The sequence below is a fragment of the Lepus europaeus genome, chromosome 18 (genome assembly GCF_033115175.1).
Source record: "Lepus europaeus isolate LE1 chromosome 18, mLepTim1.pri, whole genome shotgun sequence".
In the NCBI taxonomy this organism is placed as follows: Eukaryota; Metazoa; Chordata; class Mammalia; order Lagomorpha; family Leporidae; genus Lepus; species Lepus europaeus.
The window spans coordinates 47802784-47815513 of record NC_084844.1 but is presented as its reverse complement, the minus strand read 5'-3'; the positions used below and the strand labels follow the sequence as shown (position 1 = coordinate 47815513).

At 58.9% G+C, this 12730-nt stretch overlaps 1 protein-coding gene across 1 annotated transcript in view; it reads right to left on the bottom strand.

Moving 5' to 3' along the window:
* RAP1GAP2 (RAP1 GTPase activating protein 2) overlaps positions 1-2688 on the bottom strand; it is a 145388-nt gene extending 142700 nt beyond the window's left edge. The window contains exon 1 of the mRNA XM_062175762.1: positions 2582-2688. Coding sequence (XP_062031746.1) covers positions 2582-2688 — 107 coding nt within the window. The remainder of the gene's footprint in view (positions 1-2581) is intronic.
* Positions 2689-12730: the final 10042 nt, after the last annotated feature.

The following is a 12730-nucleotide window of genomic DNA, read 5'->3' as shown; positions in this document are numbered from 1 at the left end:
CCCTTAGGTGGGCCAAGTCCATGACCAAAACCATCAGGACGGCCGGTGCGAGAGATCGACAAGATGCCGCCAGGCCACGATTGAGAGACGGACAGGACATCGCCGGGACGTGAACAAGAGACGGACGGGATACCGCCTGGACACGAACGAGAGATGGACGGGACACCGCCTGGACAGGACGCCAAGGGGACGTGAACGAGAGGTGGATGGGATACCACCTGGACACGAACGAGAGATGGACGGGACACCGCCTGGACAGGACGCCAAGGGGACGTGAACGAGAGGTGGATGGGATACCACCTGGACACGAACGAGAGATGGACGGGACACCGCCTGGACAGGACGCCGCCAGGACGTGAACGAGAGGTGGACGGGATACCGCCTGGACACGAACGAGAGATGGACGGGACACTGCCTGGACAGGACGCTGCCAGGACGTGAACGAGAGGTGGATGGGATACCACCTGGACACGAATGAGATGGACGGGACACCGCCTGGACAGGATGCCACCGGGATGCGAACGAGAGGTGGACGGGGAGAGACGGATGGTCGCCGCTGGGACACGAACCAGAGGTGGACGGGACGCCACCGGGACACGAATGAGAGACAGACGAGATGCCACCGGGAAATGAAGGAAGAGGCAGGGATGCACACACGGCACCCAGGGAGGAGGGCAAGATGCCAAGGGCCGCATCACCCCCAGACTCCAGCAGGGGCGCGCCCAGCAGCCTCCTCGGCCTTGCGTGGCTGGTCTTGGCCACGTGACTGAGGCAGTCGCCACCAGACACGCCACGCTGGGCACCAGGTGCTGAGCAAGGCCCTGCATCCTTAGGCAGCTCTGTGTGTAGCCTTTCCACCCTGGCCTCTCACTTGAGCCTCACAAGCTCTTTGTGTGGAGCCAAAACTGAAACCCAGGGTGGAGAAAAAAAGAAAACTATGGCAATGCCCGGGAGCCGGGACGGAGCCAGCAGCAGAAGTTGGAGGGCCCCGAGCAGGGGCTTGTCCAACATCCCCACGGGCTGCCCCCAGGGTCAGTAATCTCCTTGTCACTCTCAAAGCAGACCCTCCCATCTTCCCTCCGGGGGGTCACACAAAACGTGGTAGGGAAGGGAAGGGAAAGGGAGTGAGGGGCAGAGGCACTCAGGGCCCAGATCTGAAGCCAGGGGCTCCAGGGTCCTGCGGGCAGCCTGGTCTGCTGGACACACCTGTCCCCAGCACCAGCATCCCTAAGCCAGCTGCGGCACTTCCGCTCTGTTCAATACCATTCATACTGCTAACGCTTCCTATTCAACAGACTCATTCTGCGGACTCCACGGATTTCATTGAAAGTAATGCTTTATGTCACTACCACAAATGGGAAAGTCAATACCACCAGCCCTAACTAGGAGGGAATCCTAAAAATTCAAAGAAAACCAAAACAATCTACCTTCTAGACAGGCATGGTTCAGGCTCACAGGGCTTGAGCCAGGGATCCGATCTGCCTTTGCTACAAAAGAGAGAAGAGCAGATGTTTAAAAGGTGCTAAAGCCAATCTGAGGCTTTCCCACTGGAGAAATTACAAGGACTGCTATACAACTGAAAACGGGAAAAACTTTCTCGCTGGGTGACTCAACCACGTTTAAGCACCTGAAGTCATTTCACGGGACAGTCAGCCCATGTGTGGGAACTGCTTTATGAGACAGTATGGGGAGCCGGGACAGGAGGGGCCCCACCAGGGCAACCCATCCACCTTCTCCAAGCCCCTGCCCAGGGCACACCCAGCTCCTGGGCTGGTCCAGGGAATGCCCGGCTCCAGGGGGCTGCCCTTGCCCCCAGCCCTTGTCTTGTGCAGAATACAGCACCAAACACGCCAAAGGCCTCTGGAAGTCAGAACCCAGCAAGGCCCCTGGGCATCAACGCCCCTCAGTGGCTGGGGACGCACCCTACCCGGCAGGAGCCAAGAAGGTAGGAGCCGACACCTGCACAGCCAGCCCCTGGGGGCTGTCAGGCCTGCATCTGGGGGCTAGACCCCAGCGCGCTGTCCCAGGGGCTCCTTCACCCACTCCAACTCCCCCCACACACACACATCTCAGCCCCAGGTCTCCACGCATCTCTGAAACTGCCTGACAAAACGATTTTCCACACCAAGAAGCAAACCCACGGAAGGTGACGAGTCCGCGACTGAGAATCCCAGGAAAGGAGTGGGGCGGCTGTGGACACCCCGCAAGCTCGCCCCTCGCCCGCGGGCACCGGTCGCGACGGACGGAGCACGCGGATCTCGGCTCAGCCAAGTTGCCCAGAAGCCGCGCCGGCCACTGCCGCCCAAAGCTGGCGCGGGGCGCCCCGCGCTGCAGGCGGCGGGGAGGGCGCCGCCAATGGCCAAGGTTGCGGGGGCGACAGCTCTGAGCCCCTCAGTCGGGGATGAACCCCGAGGCGCCTCCCCCGCCGCCTGGGCGTCCACAGGGAAGCCCCGGACTCGCATCCCCGCGCTGGTATCCGCGGAGGAAGCTTTTCCCCCACCCGACACGGGGCCGAATGCCCGTCCAGAAAGTCTGCCCCGAAGAGAGCAGGGGCCGCTGAGGGACGCGCGGGCGGCGTTACCTTTTCTCCTTGTTCTGTTTGCGGGATTTGTGCAGGAGTCCGATGAGCACCACGGCGGCGCGGATCCCCGCCTTCCGGCAGTGCATCCTCTCCGCCGGCTGGGACATGGCGAGGCCAGCGGTGCCCAGCCGCGCCCTCGCCCGCCGCGCGTCCCCGCCGCCCCGGCTCCGCGCGCTCCACGCTGCCCGCACCCCGGCCCCGGCCGCCCGCCTCGCATGGGCCCCGCCCCGCCTAGGTGCGCCCCGGGGGTCAGGTGACCGGGCGCTCACTTCCTGGCGACCTTCAGCGTCTCCGCGGGGGCCCGTGGGGCGGCCGGCGTCCACTCCCCGAGCGCGGGCATTTCCGAGGCTCGCCGGCTCCCCGGCTCTGGCTCACACGCGCCGCCCGCCCGCGCACGGACCCCGCCCGGCCCCGCCTCCCGCACCCCGGCCGCGGGAGTCCCTGGTCCGCCCGGCCCGGCCCCTCTGCCCGTGCCCGCCCTCTCGGGCCGCCGCTCTGCGCTCCCGCGGCTGCCGCCCGGGGCAAAGACACCCGCCCGCCCGGATACTTCTCCGATGCGGTCACTGCCTTTAAAGCAGAGGAGAGAACGGGCACGGGGAGGCAGCGCGCGCCCTGCGCTTGCTGCCCCGGGCCGGGCCGTTGAGCCACAGCTGGCGCCTCCTCCCACGTCCTCGCAGTCTGTGGGTTGGAGGGCCAGGGCTGGGGTCGGCTTCCGTTTTGCGGGCCCTCCCTGGGAGTGGGGTACAACCTCGGGTCAGCAACCAACTTCTCCGGCACCGACGGGTCGCCAGAGACACAGATCGGGCGTCCCCAGTCCATGGCACCGGTTTCAGGGCCTCGCGGGGGCTGCGGCACCCACGCCGGCCTCTGCACGCGGCTGGCGGGCGAGCCGCGTCCTCGCTTATGCACCCAAGGCGGGAAGGTCACGCCAGCTCCTGGGAGAAGTGGGGATCGCTCCTAAGTCCCCCACGTCTACCTCTTTTTGCTTCCTTGTCCCCTAGATCCTGGCGGCCCTGCACTAACCCCTTTTGTTCCTTCTGGGGGAAAGGAATCGGGCAGGGGGTTGGAGGGAATTAAAATGAGCCAATTAGTCTGTCTCTGGAAACAGCCCTGTCGGGGCCTAGGAAGTTCCAGAGGCAATTTGCCTTGTTTTTCATATAGTCTGGTGTTCAAGCAAACAGAAAATCCAGGCAGGGAAGGGGGCCGGGCTGGAGGGGGAAGCCAGCAGACAAATGAATTCCCAACCCGCCTCTCCAGTGGGCTGGAGCTGGGGTGGAGGGGAGGGAGCACCGAAGCGGGTCCGAAATGCACCTGCTCTGGTTATGAAGCATCCATTAGCAATGGCCCTGGGCTCCCCTGGGCCTGCCTGGGTGGTGAGGGATCGCAGATATGGCCTTGGACAGCTATTTATAGCCAAAGATGTGAATGACCCAGGCCCCACCCCGGGATGGGCAGCTGGGCAGGCTGCAAGAACACCAGCAGTGACTTGAAGATCGGTCTGGAAGAAGAGTGGGGAAAGAGCAGGAAGGGTCTCGGCCACTGCCCAGGGTACCTGAGGGACCACTGCAGCCCCGTGGCCCGGAGGGCGATGTGGCACTGCCCTCAGCCCAGCCCAGCGAGGGGTGGAGGTGCCATCTCCCTCCCCAGCCACTGAGAGCATGGCTGGCTCTGCTGGGGGGAGGGGGAAGCTCGTCTGAGTCAAGTGCACAGCCAGATAACAGGACACGGACATGAAGGTGTAAAATCCTCCCACGTTCATTCCTGTTCTGAGGGGCCAGGCCCTCCCTAAAGGTCACAACCTCTCAGACCCTAATTCCAGGTCCCTAAGCAGTGGAAGTTTCTGGAGCCCCTCCTTCTGGCCCTGCCTCCCACCCTAGGAGCACAGATGGGTTTCCCAGCTTACCTGCTGCTGCAGCCCCCAAAGCCCGCCACACCCACACCCACAGAGGAAGCCAGGGAGGTGATGGCTGCCTCATTGAGGTTTGCCCAGTCCACCAGCCTTATTCAACAGCCACAGGGCAGCCAGCCTTGTGCAAGGGACTGGGCAGAAATGAATACCACCCTTGCCGGAACAAACAGGGCTAACACCATCTCCAGCCCTGCACTCGGCGCAGCCTGGTGGTGTTAGCCACTGGCACACCACCTCCACGACACTTTGTCTCCCTGTCCTCCTGCTCGGCCACTTATATATTATTTTGCTGTAATCAAATCAGCTTGCTTTTTTACTTAATTTCAGAAGAACATTATCACCGCCCTAAATGAAAGTTCTTTATCATTTGCCATTTATTCCATGAAAACAAACACAAATGTATTAAATCCTGCCTCAGTGCTATTGCCGGACAAAGGCTCTGAGCCTGGGGGCAGGCACAGCAGTTAACACCCCACTGGGGACCCCAAATCCCATGTGAGCATGCCTAGGTCTGAGTCCTGGCTCTGCTCCTGACTCCAGCTTCCTGGCCATGCGCACTGTGGGAAGTAGCAAACGAGGGCTCAAGCAGTTGGGTCCCTGCCACCCATGCAGGAGACAGGATTGAGTTCCTGGCTCCTGGCTCCCACCTGGCCCAGTCCTGAGTAGTGGTGGGCATTTGGAGAGTGAACCCCTGGAAGGAAGCTCACGCTCTCTCTTACTGCCTTTCAAAACAAGAAATATGTTTATAGAAGTCTCTAGATCTGAGGCACCTTTGCTAAAAACTAAAAACAGGCAAGTGTGAGGTGTTAGCGACACACCAGACAAGGCACTGCCCTTGGAGAATTCACAGTTTGCAAGAACACGAAAGGGAGCAATTTTCACTCAGTGGAATAGTCACTCAGTGGAACTCTACAGCCGCACCCATGGGGCACCATGGGATGCGTGGGTGAGGCCGGACACATCGAGGGCACAGGACGTGAGGTTGGTGACAGTGTCCCCTCCCACTGGGCCTCACAGGCCTGCTCTGGGCTCCCAGAGCCCCCAGTCCCCGTGAAGAAAGCGCCAGGGGACAGGCAAAGCCGAGGGGCCTGTGTTGGGGGCGGGGAAGGAGGTGGCAGGGAAGTGGATCATGAACACAAGGCTGGCAGCTGCACAGCCCGCGGGGCCCAGCGGCCAAGACAGACACGCATGCTTGGTCGGGAAGAAAGCGGCCTCCGGGCCTGGGAAGCACATCCATGTGAGACCAGGACCCGGCCCCTCCGCCAGCCCCAGCCCGCAACCCAGCCTGCTGCCTGCACCCTCCCACTCCTGGGGGCTTTGCTGCTCTGCAAAATGAGCACTACAGTCCCTGGGGGCAGGGGTGGGAGGAGCTGGGAAGCCTTTGGTGAAAACCAGATGCCTTAGGGTATATGTCCCCCCACCCCACTTCTGCCTGGAACCGGTCCGGCCATCCTCTGGGTCACACAACCTTGGGAGCAATGCAAGAGCTATATACATACAAGCGTGGGCAGGGCCTCCACGTATTCGGCCTTTGGGGTGCACAAAAGCACAGACCTGCTCGGAGAAGTCATTCCCAAGCTCCCTCTCACACCTCAGCCCAGGCTAGTAACGAATCCACCTGACCAGCTTGTTGGCAGATACATGGGCGCCCCCTGGTGGGCAGCATCAGAGTTGCGGCTCTGGGAACACTACCCTAAGAGGAGGGAGAAGGGGAAACAGGGAAGGTCATTTGAAGCAGAAGAGAGACACAGGCAGAATCTTTGCCAAACGCATAGACTCTGTCTCCGACTGCAAGCACCTCCTCCTGGGACCCAGGACCAGCCGCAAAGCAGTCTGCCCCTCAGCGACAGCACCAGCGGGCGCACCCCCAGGCAGGGGTAAGGGGCTCCAAGCCTGAGAAACCGGAGCCAGCTCTCCCCGACTAGGGCCACCCATTTCCTAAGCAGAGGATCCAACGCCTGGCTCGGATTTTGGAAACGCTGTGGGTGACTTGTGCAGCATTTCCGAGCTGCAAGGAAAGGAAGCCACGCGGAGGAAACCCACAGAGCTCACGTGGCAGGCGGCACTTGGCCCCCGGGGGTGCCCAAAGTCCCCAAGCAGGAGCCTGCTCATTTCCTGTCGGGGTTCACAAAAAGGAGGTAGACAGAGAAAGGGAGGAGTTCTTGAGATACTGTTTGGGCGACTGAAGGCATTTAACATACTTTTTGGTTCAATTACAGATTTTTTAAAAATTTTTTGCTAAGCTGCATGACTGTAATTTTTCCCACAGTGGAAACACACAGAAGGATTGTGTGTGTGGAATTCCTGATGAATGGGAAGGGCACCTTGGACATGGGCGCTGCCCAGGGGTCACTCCTGGCCCCTGCCCACCCCCCCCACCCTCAGCAGCTGCTGCTTCCCACAAAGCCGCTTCCAACTCCAGGGCTTCTGGGGCCGAGTGGAAAAAGCGAGAGGGAAGCTGTCTTTCCATAACATTAGCAACACTGCTTAGCAACATCCTGCAAAGCAGGCGGCCGCAGACTGTCTTCTGGGTGGCTCTGCACAGGACGCGGGAGGATCTTGTGCGCGTATTATCGCGGCAGCCTTTCACAGACCCCGCAAGGCCACCTGCGCTGCCGCCGCCTCCTGCAAGAGGGGGCGGACCACACCTATGTGCGATTTCCCTACAGCTCCAGGCTTTGGGTCACAAAACTTTTGGCTCGCTTGCTACCCGGCTGTGATTGTAGTGCCTTGGCTAGAAATGTCTCCAAAACGTCTTTTGTGCCATTGTCCTTGCAAAGCCAGTATGCTTCTCCTGGTGACCCAGAGCCCAGATGACCAGTAGCGATGCTGTCATGGGCTAAGACGCGCGGAGGACCTGCCAGGCCGCTGGAGACGTGGCTGCAGGCAGCTCCGTGCACAGAAAGTGAGGGAGGACAAATGCAGACAAACGTGGGGCAGCATCTGTGTGGCTATGGGATAGAAATCAACCTCATGTGCCTCGGTTTCTCCCTCTGTAAAATGGGGGCAACTGTGCCGACCCCTTAGAGTTACTGCAAGGATTCAATGAGCCTACCTGGTCCAGGCAAAGACTTGGGTGAAAAATGTGCATCCAACATTCATTCAAAATATCTGAAATCTGAAAAAGCCCAGTTGTCCATTGACAAACGTGGGGACACCCACACCGTGGAGGGCACCCGTAGGCGTAAAAGGAACAAAACAGTTGACGTGGGCGATGGTATGGGTGAAAGTCAAAACCATTAGGCTGAGTGAAAGAAGCCAGGTACAAAATACACCCCCCCATGACACCACCGATGAGACGTTTAAAGCAGACAACCCAAAGGCAGAGAAACTGGAACAGCGACTGCCTTTGGATACGAGCTTTTCTGGACAGATGGAAGGGTTCTGCATTGGAGTAGAGAGGGATCCATCTGTCCAAAATGCGGAATGAAGACGTGTGTGCATTTCAATGTCTATAAATTTTACCTCCAAAATGAGCTGAAACTCAGAATAGTATTAAAAAAAAAAAAAGAGCCGGCGCCACAGCTCACTAGGCTAATCCTCCGCCTTGCGGCACCGGCACACCGGGTTCTAGTCCCGGTCGGGACACCGATCCTGTCCCGGTTGCCCCTCTTCCAGGCCAGCTCTCTGCTGTGGCCAGGGAGTGCAGTGGAGGATGGCCCAAGTCCTTGGGTCCTGTACCCCATGGGAGACCAGGAGAAGCACCTGGCTCCTGCCATCGGAACAGCGCGGTGCACCAGCTGCAGCGCGCTACCGCGGCGGCCATTGGAGGGTGAACCAACGGCAAAAGGAAGACCTTTCTCTCTGTCTCTCTCTCTCACTGTCCACTCTGCCTGTCAAAAAAAAAAAAAAAAAAGAAAGAGGGAGAGGGAGGGAGGGAGAGGGGGACAGGGGGAGAGGGAGAAAGAGAGAGAGGGAGAGAGAGAAACAGGGAACTGCCTGGGTAGGATGAATAAAAAACAGGAATAGCAGAATGTGGGGACCTGCATGGTGACACAGCGAGTGAAGCCACTCCCTCTGACACCTGCTTCCCATACTGGGCCACAGTTTGGATCCTGGCTGCTCCACTTCCAATCCAGCTAATGTGCCTGGGAAAGCAGCAGATGATGGCCCAAGTGCTTGGGTACCTGCCACCCACGTGGGAGACCAGGGTGGAGTTCCAGGCTCCCAGCTTCAGCCTGGCACAGCCCTGGCTGTGGCAGTCATTTGGGGAGTGAACCAGCAGATGGAAGATTTTTCCCTCTCTCTCCCTCTCTCTCTAATAAGTAAATAAAAAAATTTTTTTTTAAGGGAAAGAGTTTATTGGGTGAAAACCAACAAACAGGAAGGAAGGGGCGAAGAAGGAAAAGAGAGAGAGGAGAGAGTAAGAGAGCAAGAGAGAGAGAGAGAGATCAGGAGACAGAGAAAGAGCGTAAATAAAATTTTTCTAAAAGAGAAAAAACTGAAAGGGTAAGGGCCCATCTACTCAATTTCTGGTCACTTCTAAGTTCTCTCTTCTTTGGGGCCCTGCCGAGCTCAGGGTGGGGGGCAGGGGGTGGGCCCTCCCAGGGCCCTTACCTCCCCCCTCCCCCTCCCCTCCCTGCTGGTGCTGCATCTCAGCTTAGCTCAGCTGGCTGGAGACTCTGCCTCCAGCGCCCTGAGGGCTCAGCGGCTCTTTCCCACCCCGACAGAGCTTATCCTCCCTCCTGTTGAGCAGTTTGCAAGCTTCCTAAAGGCCTGGCTCCTGAGGCCTTTGAGCCGGGACAGTCTCCCAGCTGTCTGGCTGGCAGTGCTCCCGCTGTACCCCAAGCTCTCTGTCTAGAGGCGACTGCCTCTCCACACCACCTTGTTCTCCCTATCCCAACCCCATCCCCCACACCTCGAGGCTCGGAGCCCTGCCTCCCTCCATCTGCTCCCCTTCCTCGGTCTCCTGGCTCACAGAGTGCCTAAGGCAGGACCAAGGATGGGTCACAGCTAATAACAATGGGATCGGGGTTGGCCCACACATCCCTTCTTCTGATCAGTTTCAAGGTCACAGGAGCAAGTTCTGTTCCTCCCGAGACTCAGATGAGTCATGGGGTTTATGTCTCCCGGGCCTAGGTCTCCCACCCCTCGCTCAGGATGACCCCTCGCCCCTCCATAATTGTTGTGGGAAAGAGACAAAGGGGGGAGGGAGAGGGAGGTGGGCGCCCCCAGCAGTCCCAGGGTTATCTGGCTGTGTTGCCCACCACCCACACTGTAGAGCAGGTGGCTGTGACCGCAGACTGCCCCTAACAAGCCTGTGGGCCGCGCAGGAGAGACCTGGCCAAGCGGGGACCAGGGAGCCTGGGGCGATGCAGGCCCAGGGTCTGTGTGGTCCCAGCCCTTGCTCTTTATCTACCCCGCATCCATGCCCAGAAAGTCCTCTTGAGATTAATCAGAGACCATGGCTGTAACCAATCACATTCCACGGAAGGAGTCTGCCCTTGGAGCCGCTGGCCCTGCCAACCGAGAGCCGGGTCAATGCGTGTTAGCTGCGTGAATACCGTCACGGGGCACAGAGATTCTCACCGGACTTTAACAACCAAGACTCACTCAAAGACACTGAGTGACGGGGCCGGCACTGGGCAGAATGGGCTAGGCCGTCACCTGTGTCCAGCTGCTCTGTTTCCCATCCAACTCCCTGCTCACACACTTGTAAAGGAGCAGAAGATGGCCTGAGAGCTTGGGCCCCTGCCACCCCCATGGGAGACCTGGAAGGAGTTCCTGGCTCCTGGCTTCCCCCTGGCCCAACCACGCAGGGATTGAACCAATGGATGAAAAATCGATCTCTCTCTCTCTCTCCCCCTCTTTCAAATAAATAAAAGTCAATCTTAAAAAAAAAAAAAAATAGCCATTGGGCTTGTGTCAGGCCCAGGTCACCATACTCTGCCCTGAATGATCCTTTATGCAGGGCCTGTTGTTTCCATGGACAACTGTGAGCATTCTTTAGTCATCAAATAGTTTCCATTAAGGTGCATCCATTTTTCAGACATGATGCTATTGCACACTGACCGCACTACATCTCCGCAGGCACTAGGAAGCCAAGATGCACCTGGCTGGCCCTGACCCCCTGTATCCTGCAGTCAGAGCTCCCTCACTCCTAGGCCAGTGATTCTACAGACTCAGATGGGCCAGGCAGGACGGGAAGGCAGAGCGCAGGTGTAGGGGAAACCCAGCCTCCACCCTCTCACAGGGCAGGAAACTCAGGTGGGTTGTCCACAGGATGCCTATGCTAGAAGCCCAACAGCCACTGGCTTGGCCACGTGAGCCACAGAGAAACATCCATGCAGTGGCTCCAGCTCAAACATCTCTTTCAGGGCACCCAAGAGTCTCCACGGCTCCAAAAACGTCTAATTTCACACCAAGCCTGGAGGGTGGGACTGAGCAATGGCTTTATTTGTATTAACCTTTACATTTATTTATTTGAGGGCCAGCGCCCGTGGCTCAACAAGCTAATCCTCCACCGAGCGGCGCCGGCACACCAGGTTCTAGTCCCGGTCGGGACACTGGATTCTGTCCCGGTTGCCCCTCTTCCAGGCCAGCTCTCTGCTGTGGCCAGGGAGTGCAGTGGAGGATGGCCCAAGTGCTTGGGCCCTGCACCCCATGGGAGACCAGGAGAAGCACCTGGCTCCTGCCTTCGGATCAGCGCGGTGCACCAGCCGCAGCGCGCTACCGCGGCGGCCATTGGAGGGTGAACCAACGGCAAAGGAAGACCTTTCTCTCTGTCTCTCTCTCTCTCACTGTCCACTCTGCCTGTCAAAAATAAAAAATAAATAAATAAATACATTTATTTATTTGAGAGAGAGAGAGAGAGCTCCCACCTGCTGGTTCACTCTCCAAATGCCCATGGCAGCCAGGGTGGCAAAGCTGGGAGCTGGGCATGCAATCCGGGACTCCCACATGGGTGGCAGGGACCCGCCCGCCTGAGCCATCGCGGCTGCCTCCTGGGGCTGCACTAGCAGGAAGCTGGAGTCAGGAGCCCAGCCGGGCGTAGCGCCCAGGTGCTGCTGTAAGATGCAGGTGTCTTCACCAGCATCTTCAGTGCCCGGCCCAGCACCTCCCCTGAGCCGCCGTTTTGAAGAATTTTGAGAAAGAAGGAACCCAGGCCCTGGAGTCAGGTCGCACTGGCTCCACATCAATCCTGACCAACACGTGACCCAGATGGGGACCCTGCTCCCCTGCGGAGTGAGGAGGATACCAGCACTCCCCCCCCCAGCAGGGGAGGGGCACTGCACAAGGGAACCCCACCCTGCCCTGCGCAGCGCTGCCTCTCTGCCCTCGTTGTGGCTGTGGGAGGCACAGGGCGCACGCACTGCCTGGGGGGGGGGGGGGGCGCTGGCCGTGCTGTGGGTCAGGAGGACCCTGGGAGAAGGGAGGCGGCAGGCCAGGTCCCCCGCCCCAGTGGCAGCTCTGCGCGCCTGGAGGTCCCAGAGGCCTCCTGGGGAAAGCTGCCCTGGACCCCTGCACCCACAGAGGAGACCTGGGTGGAGCTCCTGCCTCCTGGCTTCCGCCTGGCCCAGCCCTGGCTGTTGCAGCTATTTGGGGTGTGACCCAGCGGATGGAAGATCTATGTCTCTCCCTCCCCACCCCCCACCATGCTCTGCATTTCAAATAAAATTTTTAACAAAATAGTGAGAAAAACTTTGAGTAGCACCACATAGGATACAATCATTTCCCATGCATATAAAGGAGCTATCAACAGGAAGCCCATGCGCCACCCCAGGTGCGTTCTGTGCAGAGGCACGGGGAGAATGAAGAACAATGCAGGGCCGGTGCTGTGGCATAGCGCGTAATACCACCACCTGCAGTGCCGGCATCCCATGTGGGCACTGGTTCTAGTCCCGGCTGCTCCTCTTCCGATCCAGCTCTCTGCTAGGGCCTGGGAAAGCAGTAGAAGATGGCCCAAGTCCTTGGGCCCCTGCACCCACGTGGGAGACTGGGAAGAAGCTCCTGGCTCCTGGCTCCTGGCTTCAGATTGGCATAGCTCCAGCTGTTGCAGCCATCTGGGAGTGAACCAGCAGATGGAAGACTTCTCTCTCTCTCTGACTCTACCTCTCTCTGTAACTCTTTCAAATAAATAAAATAAATCTTTTAAAAAAGAAAAAAAGAACAATGCTACAGTGAGAAGCCTGATAATGATCAGCCACAGTAAAGGTCTGCATCACCAGGGCGCACCGTGGGCACTGTGCCCCAGGGGGACCTGCGTGCTCTCCCTCCCCAAAATCCACCAGCCCAATCTA